This window comes from Pantherophis guttatus, chromosome 3, assembly GCF_059756535.1.
Source record: "Pantherophis guttatus breed Tessera chromosome 3, ASM5975653v1, whole genome shotgun sequence".
Taxonomy (NCBI): domain Eukaryota; kingdom Metazoa; phylum Chordata; class Lepidosauria; order Squamata; family Colubridae; genus Pantherophis; species Pantherophis guttatus.
The window spans coordinates 73,095,602-73,116,974 of NC_142065.1; the positions used below are offsets into that span (position 1 = coordinate 73,095,602).

The window sequence follows — 21,373 nt, forward strand, 5'->3', positions numbered from 1 at the left end:
CAAGGTTGACTCAACCTTCCATCCTTTCGAGGTAGGTAAAATGAGGACCCGGATTGTGGGGGCAATAAACTAACTTTGTATAAAAAAGAACACCGCTTAGGTATATACAAAAGTATGAAGGCTATTGCTTAACGCATTGTAAGCCACCCTGAGTCTCCGGAGAAGGGCGGCATATAAATCGAACCAATAAATAAATAAATAAATAAATATTTAATATAAAATAGAGCCAGGCCCTTTGTTTCATATATATTTATTGGAGAATGAAATTTTAAAGAATTCATTTGCTCATGTTTTAAGATAACATTTGACAAAACAATTCTCAAGAATGGAATGCCGATACTGCCTGCTAGAAATCTGCTTGATGATTTTTGCTGAATATAATTTATATGACATGCATTTATTAAATTTCTCACTGTGTACTTTGCAAAATTGTCTTCCATTAATCAATATTGATTAATGCAAAGAGACTGTATTAATCCAGATTGCAAAAAATTCAGCTGGGTAACCTTGGGCCAGTCACTCTCTCTCAGCCCAAGTCACCTCATAGGGTTGTTGTTGAAAGGGAAAAGAGGAGGAGAAAAGTCGGTTGGATATGTTCCCTGCCTTGAGTTATGTAAAAAAAAAAAAAAAAGGCAGGATACACATACATTGGAATAAATAAAAATGTTAATACTAAGCATTAATTGCTGCTTAGAGAAACATATGCAGTTGAGTGTTACAGAGTGCATTTTCTTATAGACTAACATAGTTAGAGACTTATTTGTCGTGACCAAAACTAGAAGGGCTTTCTATTTTCTCATAACGCAATGGTTATTGTTGAAATTTAATGCTAGAAGAAAGCATTCTAAGAAAGCATTGTTTACCTGCGTGGCCCATTTCTTTCCCAATATCTTTAATGAAGAGGATTTTCAAATAATCCTTTTTTTTTTTTTATTAAAGGAGTAATTTGTACCAAAGTTTAGCATTTATCCTTCTTAAAAGTAACTGCCTAAAATGTTTAAGATTAGGTTAACGTTTAGGGGGGGAAAAGTATAAATTTGAGCATTATAGGAGATTGTTAAATTAAGGTTAACATGAAAAATATTATGGAACTGATTAATTCACGTATTAAATTATATTTTTTTAATCTGCTTAACTGACCCATTTCATGATAAACTGACAGAAGCCCTGGTGACACAGTAATTAGAATGCAGTATTGAAGGCTAACTCTGCCCACAACCTGGAGTTCAATCCTGACTTGGCTCAAGGTTGACTCAACTTTCCATCTTTCCCCGAGGTCAATAAGATGAGGACCCAGATTGTTGGAGGCAATATATTGACATTTGTAAACATTCAGAGAGGGCTATAAAGCACTATGGGGTGGTACATAAGTCTAAGTGCTATTGCTATTGCTTAAATTTATATTAGTTGAGTCTGAATACTTTCTCATAATTCATTTATACTACATCTAGCTAAAACTAATCAGAAGTGTTGCATATAGATATTTTCTATATGGAACTCTAGGTATAACTAAAGAAGTTCTAGTTTCAAGTGTGCTTAATTATAAACAAACCATGGATAGATATTCTGCTAGCCACACAATGCAGGTGAAAGAGACAGTATTTGAACCAATTGGAAGGTTTAGCATGCCTACCCAAATAGGTCTTGTCTTAATCACTTAGGCTCCTATCTTAAGTAATTGTACCTACCTGGGAATCAATATTACTACCCTCAGTGGAATTTCCTTATGAGAAAGCACATACAGGATTATATTGTTAACAGATTTCTGGCAGAGACAATATTTTAATTAGGAAGTTCCTCATTCAAAGTTTAGATATTTTTATTAATATAGAATTTTTCCCACTTGTACTTAAACATAAAACAAACATATCCTTTGTTGTTGTTGTTGTTGTTGTGTCCACATAACATTGCTTTCATTTTTCTCTCCATTCCTTAAGTAATACAGGCTTAAATTGTCCTTAGCTGTACGGATGTTAAAATATTTATTATGAATGCTTTTCTGCTGCTTTGGTTTAGATTCTAAACTACTAACAAATTCTAAGGTAATAACAAATGCAGTATTAATACTCATAGAACAACCCACAACCATAAAAATTATGATACTTCAGTCATAATAATTCATAATCCTATCATAATAAAATAGAGCCAGACATTATTAGAACCTTCCATTACACACCCAGATACTTATTACTCTTCATTACTCTTCAGTCCGCAAATATGTGCTGGAAAAGCACCTTTTCAAAAGCTTTCTGAATACCAGGGACGAGTTTGCAGATATTACATCTGAGAAGATATTTCACAGAAGGGAAGTGTTTGCTTTGTGTGAGGAGAGGGATTTTCAGAAAGACAAGAAATGTCTGAAAACATTCCTTTGTGGTAAGCAGTCTCATAGATAACCACTCCCAGGTCACAAAGGATTTTAGAGGCTGTAATAATTATCTTGAACTGAACCTAAAATCAACCAACAACCAATGCAGCTCTCAAAATATTGGAGGTGCACGATAATATTGAATTGTTCTTTTTAACATGTCAGCTGCTGCATTTTACATTAGTTGCAACTATTTCCTTCTTTATTCCAATATCATCTAAAGCAGGGGTGCCAAACTCGTGGCATGCAGTCTGGATGCATTATGCGCTGCCCATGCCCGGTTTAGCGAAGAGGAAAAAGTCGTGATACGTCATGTGACAACTCCATAAGTTTGACACCCCTGATCTAAAGGTAGTTTCAACATGTATAAAATCCACCAAGCTTTTCCACCCATTAATTTGCTGGCTCAAATATGGGTGAACAGCACTTTCTTCAACAGGTTACATTTTCATTATTAGTACTGGTGCTAAAACAATATTACAGAGAGACCTAACTCCAAAATTGTCCAAAACCAGTCTTAAGGTGTGTGAAATCTATTAGACTTTGTCATTCATTATCTTGGACAAAATACAGACCCATTGAAGGAAAGAAATTTCATCCTACTACCGTTAGTCCTCGATTTGCAACAGTTCTTTTAGTGACTGTTCAAAGCACTGAAAAAAAATGACTTACGACTGTTTTTCACAGTAACGATCTTTGCAGCATCCCCATGATCATGTGATCAAAATTCAGATGCTTGGCAACTGGGTCATATTTATGATGCAGAGTCACGTGATCACCTTTTGCGACCGTCTGAACAAGCGAAGTCAATGGGGAAGCCAGATTCATTTATCAACTGGGTTACTAACTTATCAACTGCAGCAATTTATTTAACAACTGTGGCAAGAAAGGTCGTAAAACTGGGCAAAGCTCACTTAACAAATGTTTCACATAAAAACAGAAATGTTGGGCTCAATTGTGGTTGTAAGTTGAGGACTACCTGTATAGCTGTCTATTGATTCAAGATTGGTGATTAGTGTTTCAATTTCGGTAGAGAGAAAAGCTCTGTGGCATACTCATTTTGATGTTGGCCAATTCCTTGTTCTCAGAAAATATAAATTACTATATGTTGTGCCCACACACCTGAAATATCATATATAAAAATGCTAAAATAATGTTAACTGTCACAAGCTACTTCATACAAATGACACATTCAGAATCGGGCAGCCCAGTTATAATCATTTGTTTTTGGTGAGTAGAAATGCATATCATTTACTCGTTATTTGAAATTTTCTTTACTAAATTTAAAAATCTGTAATTATTTTGTATCTAATGACACTACCTGTAACTTTCATATTTTTCCCGAGAAACAATGGCATGTTACAATTGTTATAGGCATTAATCTATTAATCTATTCAGTTTGCAGCAACTTCACACAGTGATTATAAAGCTACTTTAGACAAATATAAATTGCACTAACAAAAAAAATGAAAATAATGATTCTATGTATAATTTCAACTTATTTGCTCTGAGGAAAAAAAAATGAAAGTTTCAGAAATCCTCATAAGTAGAAATTGAAGAATTTTATAGGACCTATTGTGCCTGGGATACATACATTGCTTTTGTGATTTTTTAAATTAACAATTCTATGTCAAATTTGTTTCAGTTTACAGAATAAATTTAAAGATACAATCTTAAAATGTGACCATGTATGCTAGTCAAGTTTTAGAATATCTTTGTTTTATCAGCGGGTTTTCCACACAAACATTTCATAATATATAAGTTTATACAACAGCAATAATATTGGTCGAAGTATTCAGAATTAAATAAAGTAAATTTAGAACCATTAAAATCAATGCATTTTCCAAAGACTGTTAGTGGGAATTCAAACTATAGAGTTTTGTTCTCACAGTACTGAAATAACTAATAACAGCAAAAGTGCTTAACCAATGAATCAGCAACTATAGCTTTCACTTCTAAAATATTGAATTAAAATCTGTACAGAATTGCTCCATATACATTTGACAAGGCAACTTTAATTAGATACATGAAAATATCACTTTATTAAAACTAAGTAAAAATAAACTTACCACAATGTTTTTCTACTTAAATAACCTCTGATCCATCTCTGAATAATCAAGATTGGTGAATGATGAACTAGAACATGATTGATCTTGGAAATTATATTTCTTACTATTTTCATTTCTTCCTGAAATGTAGTATCCTAAAAATAAAACAAAGCAATATAGCAACGTTTGTCAAAGTGCATCAAAACCAACTATGCTTTATGTCTTTTTAAATGATATTTCGGAAAGCAATTATTTTGGATAAAGCATCCTAGCTATTTTGTTTTGGCTTATAAATAATTTTTATATATTCTGGTAATAGATTGCTTTTATGTAAACCTTTTTAACTGAACTCATAAGAGGTTGTAAATTTCTCCTATTCTTTGGTTATAGTTCCATTTATCATAGAAACAGACATTTACATCGTATTTTTTTTTGCAAGGAGCATTTCATATATTTTTGCTGTTCCGAGCAGCAATTTTTTCCATTTTAGTTTAGCTGGCTTTGGTCAACAGCTGTCAAAACTAGAAGCAGGGATATTCACAAATTATAAGTTGATGCTAAATTTAATGCTGAGAAATAATAAGCAAAAGTAAAAAAATTCAATAGGAATGGTACTTTCAGAATCAGACTGCTCTTTCTTGGCAGGATGGATATAATGAATTATAATTAATCACTGACTAGATTTTTGACTGATTCACGTAGGGTCCTAACTTATCTTGTTCAGCATGTACATCTTAAGGGACAATGTAAAGATGTTTCTCAGATCCCATTTGTACAAATCTGTTTCTATTCAATGTCTGATGGGGATTCGTAGCACAATGTCCAGGAAAATAATGCTCTACCTTGAATACTATCAGGGTACATAGAACCAGTAACTGCTAAATTGTTTAATATTACATATTTAATAAATGTGTGTGCACTTATGTAAGTATTAGTATGAATGATGTTCTTCCAAATGTTATCAATAAACTATTTTGAAGAATGTAATATATTTTGACTATACAGGAATTTCACGAATATTCAACAGGGATTTTTATGAACAGCACTTTTTTCTCAATATAGAATTCATTATATATTCATTATTAAAAGACTGTTCCCTTTCTGTATTATTTAAGGATTCTAATAAGTAAGTGATTCTTATTAGCATATGTGATCAAAAACAGGACCCACTTTTACTGGTAGAAAACTTCAGAACAATAAAATCCTATATAGTATGCATTGAAATAGAGCGGAGAAATTTTGCCTATATCATGAATTTTCACGGGAAATGAAATTGTAAATTTTGTCTGCAAATCCTTTTCACCATTTCTACCAGGGAATAAAAATATCAGATTAATGTATTTTGGACACAGCAATCCAGATTTTTCTCAGAGTTGCTCACCAAGGGGAAGAATAGGCCTCAACTATAGTGCTATTTAGAAAATTCAGTGCTTCTGAATTTTCATATTTCTGTATATACATACATACAATGTGATCTTTTCTCCACACACCTTAAAATTAAATAGAGAACTTAATTGAACAAGAGGATCAAAACATTTTCCTTGTTTATTTATTCATTGTGGCAATTGATCCAAAGCTACATATTTGTATGTGTGATTTTCAATAACCGGTGTGCCCCCCGTACAGCAATCACTGGAGCTAAACATGAACTTGAATTGTTAATAAGTCCTATGTATCAGCTTTGAGGAATATTAGCCCATTCATCCTTACAGAACAGCTTCAACTCAGGGATTTGGTGGGCTAATTGAATGAACTGTGTGCTTCAGGTCCTTTCACAATATTTCTCTTGGATTCAAGTCAAAATTTTGATTCGATCATTTCCTTTTGCTTTTATCATTCTTCAGTCATACAACTATATGTTTGGGCTATTGATTTGCTGCATGATAAATTTTGTCTTGAAATCAGTTCACTGACCGATACCATTACATTTTCCTGTAAAATTTGCTAATACAATTCAAAATTCAGAGTTCCATCAATGACTGCAAGCCATCCTGCTCCAGAATGGCAAAGCATCCCCAAACCATGATATTGCCATCACCAGGTTTCAGCAATGGGATAAGTTTCTTACGCTGTCACTGTTTGCTTTTCATCAAACCTAATTCAAGAAGTGGGTTTCTTTAGTTTCCCTTTGTCTCTTTCCTGGAACAGCTTGAGCAGTTTTTCTTTGTATCTTTGGTTTATTATTTGTTTGTTTGAACCCCACCTTCCATATATTGCTTTCCAAGTCTGATTTACTGATTTATTAGTTGTATGTCCCTTTTAATTATTAAAATTGTTTTCATTTATAAATCTATTTTGACATTATTTTCCATATAACTATTATGGCATCTTAAAATTTATTTTCAGACCCACATCTTTTCTCTTTTACAATCCAGTATTTTTCAAACTCCAAATACACCTTTAAATCAGTCTGTTTAATCCAATAAAATCTGTTGTTTTTCTATCACCTATGCTAAAGTGGCGCACAATTTTGTAAGTAAATTCTGAGTAAACTGGTCACAAAAAGGCTTAATTTCTTCTATAATTTAATAGCACAGCCTCGTTGTATTAATGGTCTGTTCTTTAAAAGTAATTCTTTGTTCTTTCTGTAGCTAGTCTTCAAGTCCCCTCTGTTTGCTTTCCTTTCAGCAAAATTTTCCCACAGGAGGATTTCTTAACATTAATTTCAAAAAATTTATATACAATTTTATAAATTTTTGAACACCTCATAGGAAATGTTTTCTCAGGTCCATCTAGCCTATTAACTTTCCAAAATCAACATTCTAGTCCCACTTTTGCTGTTCTCCAAAAAAAAAAAAAATAAATAAATCAAAGCTCTTCTTGTTAATCCTTAAACTTACTCAGAGCATCTTTTATCCAGGATGAAAGGAAACTCTCCCAGTGTACTATAACTTATGTTTGGAAGGTTGCTAACTCCAAAGAAGTTGATAGTAAACAGTTTCCTAAAGTAATTAAGTAAGGAAGTATGCAAACACAATGTCTCTTTAAGGGGTGCTGAGCGTGACTTAGGCAAAATGAATAGTCGCCCAGCCCTCACACAAACTCTCTGGAGAGTGCCATTTTGCAATCTCTTCACAGTGAGAATCTGTATGAAGCCATAAATGGGTGCGCTGTGATGACCCGGAGTGTGGCACAAAGGCAACACAGCCAGAGAATGATTCCCTTTATTAGCTCCAACTTTGCCCCAACGTACCTTTTTCTCTCTGGTCTGGAGGAAAACTCACCCACAAATTTGCAACAGCCTTTGGCTGAAAATACTCCAGTCCAAGCGTTATAAGCAGAAAACTTCAAAATATAAATCCAACAAGGCAAGAAAAGGAATTAATCCAGCAGGGCAAGCAAGATAAGGAGTTCCAGAAGTGAAGTAGCACGGCAATAAATCAAACCAGTTGGGAGGATGCCAGGAACTCAGATAAAGCAGTTAACACGATGAACTCACCATTTGTTCCCAACAACCGCCCCTCCCATTTGCCTCTCCTCTAAACTCCATCCCCAGGTGTGTCTTATGAAGGGAATCGGGGCCCTTTCCTCCCTCGTAAGCCATGCAACCCACAATGCTCTCTTCTCCATTCTTCCCTGCGTGCCCTAGGAAGAGGAGGGGATGGGCCTTGGTCTTCATCTGAACCCCCTCTCCCTTGTTCTACCTCTCCCCTGCTCTGCCCAGCCTGACTTTGCCCTTCCCCAGTTTCCTCCATAGCCAACGGAGCCATTCTCCCACTCTCTGTCAGCTGTTCATGTTCCCCCTCAGATTCAGACTCTGATGGGGGCATGACACACACCTTATCTTCTCTCTGTTTTCTGAGGAGCCAATCCCTTCACCACCTCCTATTTTCACTCAAATCTGTAGACTCCACTAAAAGCACAATCATGCTCAGTCTGCCAAGCTGCCCTGGAGATCTGCAAGCTAAAATAGAAGACACTTTGGAAATGGCAGGAAATCCACACTGTACCTCCTCTACCACTTTCCACAATTAATACTCATATTGAGACTTATTTTTTTTTCCTGAGAGAAGCAAATATTTCACAAACGCACTTGCAAGGTGTCTCTTGAGTGGCAGAATCTTTGTCCACACAAAGTTTGTCCAGTCTAAATAGAAATGTTCTGGCTTGAACACAGATAAAGGCAACAGATTGTTAGAATATAAAGGCAAAGATTAAAGTTTCCCCTGCCCAGTCATGTCAGGCTCTGGGGGGCGGTGCTCACCTCCATTTCCTAGTTGAGGGAGGAAGCATTGTTCGAAGACCTTTCTGTGGTCATATGGCTGGCATGCCTATATGCCAGAGTTCATGGAAAGTTGTTACCTTCCCACCAAATTGTTATCTATTTATCCGCTTGCATTTGCATGCTCTCAAACTGAGACTATATTTAAAACTTAGTGTTCTTAGGAAGGCCTATATAATAACATTTTAATAACGTTAAATTATTTTGTTTACCTTTCCAGAAAGTGGGTAATAGTCAACAAAAAAGTGCAGAGTAAATGGTTTGTATTGTTCAGGTAGTCTCCAACCTTCGGTTATTTCTTCATCAGAAATGACATAGTAGTCTAGCGCCTTGAGTGAAAAAATGCTGTTAACAACAATGTGCCTATAAGCAATTTTCAAACACAGTGGAGTGTTATATAAAGTGAGTGCAGTAAGATTAGGGCAAAAAGATAATGAATGCACATCTTCCAGTGTCGAAATTCCGTTATCATGTAGATATAATAATTGTAAATTCTTCATGTATCTCCAAAACATTGGACCAGGAAGTAATTCTAGCTGAAATAGGATTGAAAAACAAGTTTAAAAGAGAGAAAAATGAAAAATGATTTAATAAATATATCACTACACTTGAAGAGTATATAATTCTTCAAAAAGCACAACCATCAAATCTGGTCCATAATTACAATTTAGTACTCCCACAGCTTGCCTTTTCAAGTATGAAAAAGCCCAGTCATTGTCCACCAATAGACTTTTTAATTCCATAAATGTTTCCAATACTGAAATAACATAATGGAAAACATTCAACATGTTTAGATGCTGGCTGGGGAATTCTGGGAGTTGAATTTCATGCAACTTAAAGTTGCGAAGGCTGAGAAACACTAGTCAATGAGAAAAGAGGAAGAGGAGAAATCATCAAAATATCTGTAAATCAGTCAGTTGATAATGCCTATAGAAATTGACAGTATGGTAGGTAACTAATGTATCAATTAAAGGGAATGGAAGAATTCCAGAAATGAGGCAATGAATTTTCAGATACAGCAGAATAATCTAAAAACCTTCCTAAAATTATATTAAAAATTCCTCTAGCATTTTTAAGGAACATTAAAAGATTTATTCATTAGAAAGTATTGACTCCCTAGATTTAGAAAACTTAAAAACAAGGGGAATGAATTAGTATAACCAGGTCTACCTATAGACATTTTTATCTATAGGTAGATAAAGAGAGACTTTATCGCCACAGAGACTTCTAAAATACTTTTAATAAGGCAATAATTTTAAAGAAATTATATCATAAATTGTACATGGTTTATACAATAATCCTGTATTGTATGAATTTTAGATTATGGATTTGTTTCTTTAGTGACAGTGTAAAATATCAACAAAAATGATGATAAAAATATATGTTACATTGTCTAAAATAAGCATTAAAGGCAAACTCCTGGACCAGAGTTGCATGGGTGTTCAAAGGCATGATTAGGATTCTCTATTCATATAACAGAGGGTCAGAATCTGACATTATCATCTTAAATCAGTTGAACATTTGAACTGAATGTTTTTTTTAAAAAAGAAGTAAAATCCTCTCCCAAACAAAAATATGCAAGAAAAATAAGGGAAAACTACAAGACATGAAACAAGACAAAAGAATCTAGATCAGCTATTTTTCAGGCTTCCATTTGGAGAAGGGCTATTAAACATCAAACATTCTGAGCCCCAAAAAAAACCCCCATATCAATTTATAGTGCTTTGGCCAGTTAATTTTATCAATATTAAGTCTAGAATTTAAAAATTTAACTATGACTAATTGCCACAATCTTTGAATGCATTGCCAGTGAAATAAAACCCTGGTTCCCTGTAATCCATGGACACCACCTAAAAAGGATCAAATTTCAAAGGAAATATTACACATCTTTTAGTTTTCATCCAGGAAAAATATAGATTTAAGAATCCATATGCGGTTTCATTGGAAAACTCCATAATACTAAGACACACCTAGTTTGATGCAAATATTAGGAGCTCTCTTCTATTGGTCTAGATTAGATTGAAGGTGAAGGTTCATTCTCCGAGCTTGTAGGATGGTTTCCGAACGTTTCGTTACCAAGCTAGGTAACATCTTCAGCCGAGTATAGGGAATTTGTAAACGCTGCTGAAGATGTTACCTAGCCTGGTAATGAAACATTCAGAAACCAACCACAAGCTTGGAGAACAAAACTTCACCCTCATCCTACACACGAGTTACAGATATTTTCCACTATTGCATAGATTACATTATTTCAAAAATTACACTTTTAAAGCCATTACTACTCACATGATTATTATGGAGATCCAATTTAATTAAATTAATGCAATATTCAAGTGCATCAATATTTGTAAGGAAATTGCAAGACAAATCGCATATTTTGAGTGAAACACAATATGGCATGCTTCGTAGATCATATAGGTAGTGTGCATGCAATCTAACCATAACCAGATTTCTCAGTTTCTTTGCATCTCTTTCGTCAGCAGTTTGGCCATATTCAAGTAGTAGTTTTTCAGAAACACAGACAAGGTATTCTAAAAATTCCTCCTCCATAGTTATCTCTTTTATGGTTTATCCATGAGAGATCTAAAGAGGAGAAAGGATTACATAGTAAGTTACCTTTATTCAGTTTTCCTTTAAAAAAAAACTTCAAATACGTAAACTAAATATCCAACTGCTCGATACAATTCCCCGTTTTATAAAAAGATAAGCCATAACACAGAAGCTAGGAAGAAGAAAACATATTTAAGAGAACATTTAAGAGCATAAAAGCATCTGGTGGAGAAATGCCATTTTACATTTTATCAGATGAACAAAACACTTCATACTTATACCACCACGAATAGGCAATAGAAATATTCTCAATGGCAAATTATTGATTTGTTTTGTTACATGACAGATTTCCTTTCTGGGTCAAGTCTACCAAAATAACAAACAAAAACAGTAATAAAATATAAAGATACTTTAAACATTATATAATTCAGCCAAACAAATTGTATTGCCAGACCTTTGGGATAATTTGTGGATTATATAGATAGCCTTGTGATCAATAAAACACATGAATTAAAATCCATTTTAAAAAGAGTGCATTTTAAGCTTTCTAAATCCTGAAAACAAATTTATAAAATATTATAAAATTTTATAAAATTGTTTTATAAAATAAAATGACAGAGGGTTTCAAGGATTCTACTGAAATGATTCTATTGAGAAATGACTCAATAGATGACTCAATCTATAATCTATAAAGGATGAGTCAACTCTTCATGGCTTCAAAATGGTTACTTAAAAATCATATTTTTTTAATCATTCTATTTATTTTTGTGTTTGTTTTTAGTCATTCATTACTGAGGCTTATATGTCACTTCAATCGCAACCAGCTGTAAATAGTATGCACTCCAATTCAGTAAACAGATTTGGCAATAGCAACAGACAATAATGTATTTTAAATCTTACTGTGCCAAGGAATAAGATATTGACGAGACTGAAAAGAGATAAACTATCACTTACTGTAGAGGGGATTCCCACTCTCAAATCACTCTCTAAGAACTGTCAAAGTAGTTAGATATAATGGTTCTTCTAAATGCTCAAAGGGTTAGTGCTGAATTACTGTCTCTATTATTCCTGAATTTCATAAATTTAAGCTAGAAATGTTTACAAGCATAAAACTGAACTGGCACCAGGAACACCTAAGTTTTAGTCTTTAGAGAAGAGGGAGTGCTATGCATGCAATTTTGAGCTCTTGAAGAAAAGATGGGATATAAATCTAATAAATAAATTAATACGTTATCAGCATGCAGTGTCATATATTTAAACTTTGAAAATTTGAGGTTTTCAGGTTGTCCTAGCTTTATGAACAGCAATACTTAAAGTTGTAAATAAATCTGTCAGGCTTAACTTGAAGTCATAAATTCAGTCTAAATTTCATACATGCATAAGCAGACTCCTGAGCAGACAATGTTTAGAGTAGCAGCAACCAACAAAGAGAGAGAATCCAAAGTCAAATCATGTAAAATCCCAAGGACAAGTCTTTACAGCTTCCATGACTTCTAAGATTGGAAGTCATGAGCCTTCATGGCTCAGCACTGTTCCAGCAAACTTCCTAAGCCCTGATTTCTCTCTATAAACTAATAGAGTCTCTGATTCTGTCAAAGCACAACTGGTGTTGACCAGAGCTAAGCACTGAAACAATAGAGGCTTAGCTTATTTATAGATTATTTAAAATGTAAGGACTGCAGGAAGAAATTCCATAAAGTAGGGTTGTCACAGAGGCCTGATCATATCTAGTCCATGATCCATAAATCTAATGAATTGGAAAGGACTATCTACAGATTCTCAGATGACTGGATCAGATGGGCAGATTCAATCCAGCCAAGGTATGGCTGATATATTCTAATGCTGTACCATATAGGGCAGTATTGGTGAACCTTTTTGGCACCAAGTGCCGAAATGGGAGAGCGCGGAAACCAGAAGAGCAGTTCTTCGATGCACACGTGCAGGAGCGCTGGAAACCAGAAGAGGAGTTCCCCAATGCTCATGCACGTGCCGAGAAGCTGAGCTTCCGGTTTCCAGCATGCGCATGCGCGCCAGTCACCTGGTCTTCTGGTTTCTGGCATGCATGTGTGCGCAAAGACCAGCGCATATGAGTGCCGAAACCCAGAAGAGCAACAGGCAACGGCTGGCATGCCCAGAGAGATGGCCCTGCATGCCACTTCCAGCATGTATGCCATAGGTTCGCCATCACGGATATAGGGCTTTAAAAGTAATGTTCAACGTTTTGAACTGGATCTAGAAACCTACTGGCAATTACTGCAGTGATTGAAGCATGTGTTACTCTACATTGGAACTGTCTTGCTGCCGTATTTGCTGCCATATTTTGTATAAGCTGTAACTTGAGTTGCCTACACAGAGCTCACTGCAATTGTCTAGTCAGGTATAAATCAGGGTGTGATCCACTACAGTACAGTTGTACCTGACATAAGCAGAAGCTGGGTACAGCCCATCTGCCTATAATTTCCATCTACTTAGTACCTGAGCAGGTACTGAGACTTCAGAAGGATCTCCAAGTCATAAGCCAACTGCTGGCCAAGGTAACAACCAGAACCAACATTACCAACTAACAAGTAAAATTAGTAGAACTTAATCTAGCCTTGTTTTACCCGATCTGGAATTCACAGTCTTCATGCATCAGATGAGGATTGGCTTAGCACTTGTTTTTTCCAACAACACAACTGCATAAATTCTAGGGAACTGATGGAAGAATGGGAACAATTGTGAATTGGGCTAGTAACATGCCTGAATTCCTCAGCTGTAGCAGATTTCAAATGAGGATTTTGTGCAAAGTAAAATCTATTGGTTTCATGCAGAGAGATTATAGTGAACAGAGCTGTAACATGATTCTAAATGAGGTTTCTCAAAACAATGATGGCTGGTTAAACAGAGTTAGATTAGGGATGAAATTATGCATATTAAATCTAAGGGCCTTTCCTCTTTATTTCTGTTCTCTCAATAGTTGGTAACACAGGAAGCAGCTTTTCTATAAAAAGTGCATTTCTATAAGTGAACAAGTTTATTGGAAAAAAACCATATGAAAGTTGTATGGAGAGTACTCTTTTGGCCCTACAGTCTATTCTAGTCCTATACTGTAGTTTCAATGCAGCAATCAATCTTGCACAATTGCTAAAGAATGTTTTAAAATGTAATACTTTCTAACTTTGCAAAATTAAAATCTCACTTAGGTCACTGGAGATCACTACAGAAGTAATTTATATAGTCTTAACTGAGTAAGTCATAAAATTAAATGAGACTGTACTTTAATTTTTATGGAATCATTCACCTCATGTCAATGTGCTTAGTCATAGTCTAAAGAGATGTCAATTTGGTATTTACAGAATTAACAACACTTCAAAAAATATTTCTATATTTAAAGGCAGGGAAACCACTCAGTTTCCCCATATACAACATTACTTTAAGAGTCATTTTGTTATGACCAAGACTAGTTTCAGATAATTCCTTAAAGAGAATTCTGCCTTATTGTTAAGACTTCTTTTATTGAAAGATTTGTACATGGTAAAACCACATCAAAGGGCACCACTGCTACATTTTCTTTCATTTGCACTTTGCACCCTTATAATCTCTGGGAGACTAGGCATGAGCTCTTAAAATTAAAAAGAGGGTAAAAGGATCTGTCAAGAATCTTAAAACGGGCCATGGTAAAGGAAATAAAATTTTCACATATCAATATTATATCAAGAATTTTTCCTTAATGCTATTGAGACTACATACCTAGTCAAAATTACAATTGAGGTCCACCACTAGAGACAAATAGAACTGTACAGTTTATTCAACTGAAATGAACTGATACATTTGCTTTGCAATCCTAGTATTAAAATTAATGTAAGTATATAATAGATTACCCCAATTGAAGAACAAGAAGCCTAGGCAGAATTATTTCTTGGTCATCTTTCTTTGGCTCTTCAGAGAAGAGCATAAAAACTTGTTTTGCTAGAAAAAGATTATGTCTGTGGAAAAACTGATAAAGTAGTAAGTGGCTTAAATAAGAGGTTTCAAATGACAATGACAAATGAATAAACTTTTTACCTCAAGCCACAAACATAGCAAATACTATATTTTGTGAATTTAAATAAATAATAAATAAATAAATACATTTGTGGACTGGTATTAATTTGGATGGAGGCTCAGAAAATATAATACTTCTAACAGAAGGACAAGATAATATTTGGTTGTTTTTAACCCAATGATTATAGAAATTGAGGCCCATCTGGGTCATTTTCCTAAGAAGGTATTAGTTTTGAGAAAGAAGCAAGCTATTTTGTTTGCATTATCAGGACTGTCCACAAACATATTATATTACCTATTTCTATGATCAAACAGAAAATATAGGTTATTCAAATCTTAAATCTATCAAGAATGAATTTTTATTTACACAATCACTCCTTTCAACTCTGAAAAGCATTGGCACAGTTATCCGGAATTCAGCAAGTGCTTTATTTCCCTATACAATTCTAGGACTAAACTAAATTTTTTATGTGTGTGAAGTATATACCAACAACCTGTGAACCTTTTAAGGGAACTGGTACACTTCCACATATTAATGCTTTTGTGCAGCTGTGTCCTCAGTACAATATGAACAATATTACATTTTTCTTGAACTTGGGGAATTTGCTTCGGCTCTATCTTGTGAACCTTATGCTCATATAGACAACAGCTAGATAGCAGCAAAGAGAACTTTTAGTATATACAGTATTTGCTTTCCACTAGCAAACATCTGGGTTTTGGTTGCCCAGATACAATAAGTAGCCTTATCAATAGTAAACTCAAAGTTCTTGGGGTTTTTTTCCCAAAAGCCAACTGGATTTTCTCAATTTTTTTCCTTTTGCTTTTGCTTCTCATCAAAGATGTTTCTGAAACTCTTCAGAAACTTCTTGGATAAGAAGTAAAATGTTTTCGAAGGAAAAAATGAAGAAACTCCAGTTGCTTTTTGGAAGAAAAAAAAAAAACCTTTGGAACAACCACGACTAGGATGATTGAGAATCTCCATAGACGTAAACCAGTTAAATTAGCTTGATTTATATTCTGGTCCATGTGAAGTGTAGGAATAGGCTACAAGATCCTGATAGCAGAACAAATGGACAAGTTCTGGTACCTTTATTTGTACACAAATCCTCTTTTTTAGCTGTACTTCTCAGATATTACCCTTACCCTTTTACTAAATTAATTCAGTCTGCGTAATTAGTTCATGATTTGGGATAGGGCATCTTATTTTTTTTTCTCTTAGAATTCCTTCTCACTTTTAAAAATTATAAACAGCCCTCCAAACAACTTTTGCTTTTAATGGTTATATCTATAAATATTTACCATATTAAAAATTAAAATTGACACATTCACTGCTCCTAGTTTCTCAAGATCGCTTGATGAGATTTCAGCATAACTGGTAAATACAATGATTTTAATTTCACTAATCCTTGTGGGGCGGGGAGCCCCCTGGGGTCCTAGAAATGTTTTTTTAAAGAAAAATCTATTCCTTTTTCATGATGGTGGTGTGGGAAAGGAAAAAGGAGTTTATTGTTTTTACAGAAATTGTAGCAGGACATACTAACCTTTGAAAAGAATACAGTGTATTATCTAATCTTATAAAAGTTACTTGACCTTAAAACTGCACATAGGACCGAGGGATGACAGGCCCCGTGGTATGTTCAGAACTGGATTTAGCTAGAATTTGTTGGCAAATAGACAACCCCCAGAAACTAATAGTCATTAGAGATAAACTGTAAATAAGGGGCAGGGGAAAATGTATTCGTTAGATGCCTCGGATTGATTGTGACAGCCTCAGTACTCAGCCAATGACGAAAAGGTGGAAGACAAACCTGCGACCTGGGATAGAGAATGTAAAGAAAATATATTGATGGCTTAAGATATGTCCACTGTACCTGTGTGTGCGCTAGATGCACCCCCTTTGCAAAGTAGTAAATAAAATTACCATTATTTTCTTTTATAGGTTTTGGCTTGTAATTATTTCAAAACTAGACAATGCATCCCACAGTAGCCATACCTCAAAATTGAACTGAGTTGACCACGCACAATGGAAGCAAGATTATGCCCAATAACACACACACACACCAACCAAAGGTATACAGGAGCTTGGAAAAAAGGGCAGTTACCATTCTGAAGAGTAATATTTGCTCCTACCCCAACTTTCTCAGGGCGCAAGGTAGCTCGCTGAATACAATGAGCCTTGGGGGGGAATCGTTCCTTAATGACCAGATTCTTCTCTGGGAAAGATCACCCACCCACCCCCAAAAAACCAGCCCTCATTTCTTTTGCAAGCTACTCTCTAAATAAAAGATATTTAGGTTTACGCAGAGAGAGAGAGTCAGATTTCAGGGTTAAAAGCTTCCTTCTCCCTCTTGGTTCTTCCCAAGCTCTGTAGATCAGAAGCAGCAAAGGTGGTCTCTGAGCAACCCCGGACACGTAACTCATCCAGCTGGGACCCTTAACCTCGGGATCTTTCCTCCCTTCCAGCGTTTTTCCTTCTGCTCCTCACTCACCGACTCCCTCCCCATTTCAAGCGGCCCCCGTGGCCCGCCTTCCCGGGACGGAAAGTGGACCCCAGATTCAAGAGACGCGGCCTGCCGGTTGCCAAGCAACCGGTTTGTTCCGCGCGGCGCCAAGGCCTACTAGGCCAAGCCCGGCCCCGTTAAGGAAGAGGCGGCGGCATCGTCGGCTTCAGGACGGAAGCGAGAGAGACAGAGAGAAAGAGGGCGAAGCGGCGCCCGACCCCGGGATGCCGCTGACGGGAGAGGCGGAGGCGCGGCGGCGCCGAGCGACGCGGAAGAGGCTGGAGAAGTTCGCCGGGTTGAGAGGTGGCTGCCTGGGGCTGCAGCACGGGCTGTCTTGGTTCAATATCTTCTGAATGGCTAGCCGGGTGGGCGGCTGTGGGAATAGGGACTTCTGCGTAATTGCTGGTGCAGAAACCAGTGTTCAGATTCCACCCCACCCCCCTCCATTATTTCGGAGGGTGAGAAATGCTGGGGGGGGGGGCGCTTAAAATGCCTGCATCTTGGGCGTAGTCGGAAGGCCTGTGCTATCACACAGCTTTGCAGACTATGGATTTGCAATCAACTAAATCATAGTTTACTGAATCACGCTTGGATAAAGTGCTAGTTCCAAACTTGGCAGCTTTAAGACTTGTGGACTTCAAATCCCAGAATTCTCCAGCCAGCTATGTTATGCAGCTATAGCATAGCTGCAGCATAGCTGGGAGTTGAAGTCCACAAGTCTTAAAGCTGCCAAGTTTAAAGACCTCTGTGCTAGTGGCTAGGTTATCTCAAAGTGTTAAACCCGAATCAAACTGTTTTAGTATGACAGTATGAACCTGCTTCTGTTTCTGATGAGACTTTGTAAATAAATGAATTCAATGTTCTCTTTCTTTATGTTGTGGCAAGTAGTTGATGTAAAATTTTATAGTTCCGTTCATATATTGGCTCTTCGTAAAAGAATGAGCACGTTGGTTGTCATTCACTATAAAAAATACAGTGTTCTCATCTTGATAAAGCTAAGCATATCTGACCAACAGACTCGAAAATTTGTACATGCAATAAAAGCATTTTAGTTCTGTGCGAAGTAGGGGACTGCAAAACTCACAGATTTGGGAGTGGAATATTCCAGTGAACGCCAGATATTTCTGTTGTGTTCCAACACTGTTTTTCTTCCAACCACATTTACTTCTGAAAATTGTCATACCCTTTCCTTGCTTCCCAAGCATAGGTTTTGTACAGCAGTGGAAAAGCATCCAACATATTGACACATTTCAATATGTTGGAGTGCATATAAAGCACCTCTTTTTGAATGGCTAAGCGCTTTTGCAGGCTCATATAACATGGATTTTCTTATGTCCAGTAAAAGCAATTTTGCAAAGAGTGATCAGGAAAAACAATGTTTGATAAAAATAAGGTTGAGATTAATATTGCATGCTTTCCAAAGAAATGCAAACAGAACACCTTTTTAATAGAGCCACAGAAAAGATACAGCTACTTTAATCATTTAATCATTAAAGAAGTGCTGCATTCATGTACCCACACATATACCAAAGTACCTTTTCCAAATCATTTTCAATACATGCATATCTTTTGGCACTTTAGGCAGCAAGAAAGAAAGTTTTAATGGATAACTATACATTGAATCAGGTGAACCTGAACCCAAGGTGAATCAGGTGAACCTGAACATAAGGAAGAAGAAAATGGTTGAACTTTAGTAGCTAACTGCAGTGTAAGTAAACTGTAATATTTTATGGCAGTATTGGACGAATAACACTAGCAGCCAATTGGGAGTAAGGAATAGGAATCCCAATTCAAGGATTTTGAGTCTTGTTTGGGATAAGAACAACAACATTTGAAATCAGTTTGGTAATTATATCCCTTGTAATAACATTTCCTTTTTCCAATAGGTAAAACTGTGCAGACTGGAGAGTTTTGGGATGTTGTTGTAATAACAGCAGTTGATAAAAAGCAAGAAATAGCTTATCAAAAACAATTATCAGAAAAGTTGAAAAGAAAAGAATTACCCCTGGGAGTGAATTATCATGTTTTTGCTGATCCTCCTGGACCAAAAATTGGTAGGTTCTGCAATTTAGAGAAAATTAATATTAGCAAAATAAAACATATATATATATCTCCATACATACGTTCAAAACATAATACAGTCCTTCCAGAGATGGGGCAGAGCATTTGTAGGAAGGATGAGCAGAACAAGCGATGGAACTTATGCCAGAAATTGGAATAGAAATCTGAAAAAGCAGAATTTGCACTGTGAGGTCATAATGTAATCTCAGTTTACTGCAGATATCCATTCATGATGCTCTTTCACCATCATGACTGTGTTGAACTTCTGCATGTGGGAAACAGTAGAATTGGAAAGGCTGTCATCATTCAAACTAAATTAAGTACTTCTGTTTTCTTTCATTAAAATCCATGGAATTTAAAAATACATTAGCTGGCTTCTGACTCAAGTTTGTTAAGTTTAACTTTTCAATCATCTGGTGAGCAGAAACTGAGACAGTTTGTTGTTAAATGTTCAGTACAATTTGATTAATTTTCAGACAGATAAAAAGGTTCTCCTTCTGGTGCATATTATGACAGCTGTATCTTTTACTGAAAGATTTCCAGAATGTCATTAGAAGCCAAATTATATTAATTAAACTTTCTAAAATATGTTCAAATACTATTATTATGCTTCTTTTGATTCAAATGTGAAATTCCATTGCCATTAATGAGCTGGATGTTCTTTTGGACAACATGTCAATTGAATAGACTCTTAAGGATTTTTCTAGTTTAGGTAGTATTTGTATTAAATTTTACAGTGTCTCAGTTTATGAAAACTTTTTTCCTTTAAAAGCATTCTAGGGAAAAAAATAGAGATCTAGACATGAAACATATTTGAGATCAGCTCCATGATTTGTGTTGCATACTCAGCATTTTAAAATATATATAATTAAATATAAATATATAAAATATTTCCATTTTATAGTTTTCAATCCAAACGTTTAAAATGTTTTAAACATTTCACAGTAGGATCTAAACAGAAGAAAGTTCTTCTCATAAAATAGATTCATTCTTGAAAAAATAGTTTTTCATTTTGTTTGACTGATTTGGCAAATAGGTAACATTTCCATGGCTGTTGTTTGATGTTAGAGTTACAGAGATTACAATTGAGAGTTTCCAGTTATCTTTTCCATGACCACTGTAAAAATGATGATGACTGATCCAAGTTCATTTAAATTTTGTGGTGGTGTGTGATTTGAAGTAACATGACTTTCAAAAGATAGGTGTATCAGTTGGTTGCAAACTAATCCTGTTAATTCTTGTTATTCCTAAATTTAAATATGTGTTGAAATGTTTTGTAGGAAATGGTGGATCAACACTTCACGCCCTTCGGTGCTTAGAAGAGCATTATGGAGATAAATGGGATACCCTCACTATCATATTAATTCATTCTGGTAATTTTTATCCATCAACTTATCTTACTTGTAGGGTATGCATCTGTTTGTTTTTTCCCTGAAGAGGGTAGTGAAGATAAATTGGGTTTCTTTTCACTACAAAATTATGCTCAAAGACAGATAAGCATATTTAGGTTAAATTATAACCTGAAAATGTGTTTAAAATTCTGTTCAAAACTCCTTAGAGAAAGGAAGGATTGTAGAACAAATAATAGTATTAATGACCC

The 21,373-nt window shown here is 35.4% G+C and overlaps 2 protein-coding genes across 8 annotated transcripts in view; one reads left to right on the top strand and one right to left on the bottom strand.

Moving 5' to 3' along the window:
* LRRIQ3 (leucine rich repeats and IQ motif containing 3) overlaps positions 1–19,921 on the bottom strand; it is a 54,767-nt gene extending 34,846 nt beyond the window's left edge. The window contains exons 1-5 of one of the 6 annotated variants that reach the window (XM_034433195.3): positions 15,049–17,744; positions 13,792–13,882; positions 10,925–11,221; positions 8,851–9,174; positions 4,438–4,571 (exon numbers count right to left, since the gene is read on the bottom strand). In XM_034433195.3, the coding sequence (XP_034289086.1) occupies positions 4,438–4,571; positions 8,851–9,174; positions 10,925–11,188 (722 nt within the window). In that variant the 5' untranslated portion in view covers positions 11,189–11,221; positions 13,792–13,882; positions 15,049–17,744. Of the gene's footprint in view, positions 1–4,437; positions 4,572–8,850; positions 9,175–10,924; positions 11,222–13,791; positions 13,883–15,048; positions 18,047–19,835 lie in introns of those variants that run through there. The other 5 variants (XM_034433196.3, XM_034433194.3, XM_087889821.1 and 2 more) reach the window with 5 other exon arrangements.
* LOC117677329 (serine/threonine-protein kinase TNNI3K) overlaps positions 17,725–21,373 on the top strand; it is a 238,156-nt gene continuing 234,507 nt past the window's right edge. The window contains exons 1-3 of one of the 2 annotated variants that reach the window (XM_034433198.3): positions 17,725–18,015; positions 19,599–19,766; positions 21,054–21,146. In XM_034433198.3, the coding sequence (XP_034289089.2) occupies positions 17,937–18,015; positions 19,599–19,766; positions 21,054–21,146 (340 nt within the window). In that variant the 5' untranslated portion in view covers positions 17,725–17,936. The remainder of the gene's footprint in view (positions 18,016–19,598; positions 19,767–21,053; positions 21,147–21,373) is intronic. The other variant, XM_087889820.1, reaches the window with a different exon arrangement.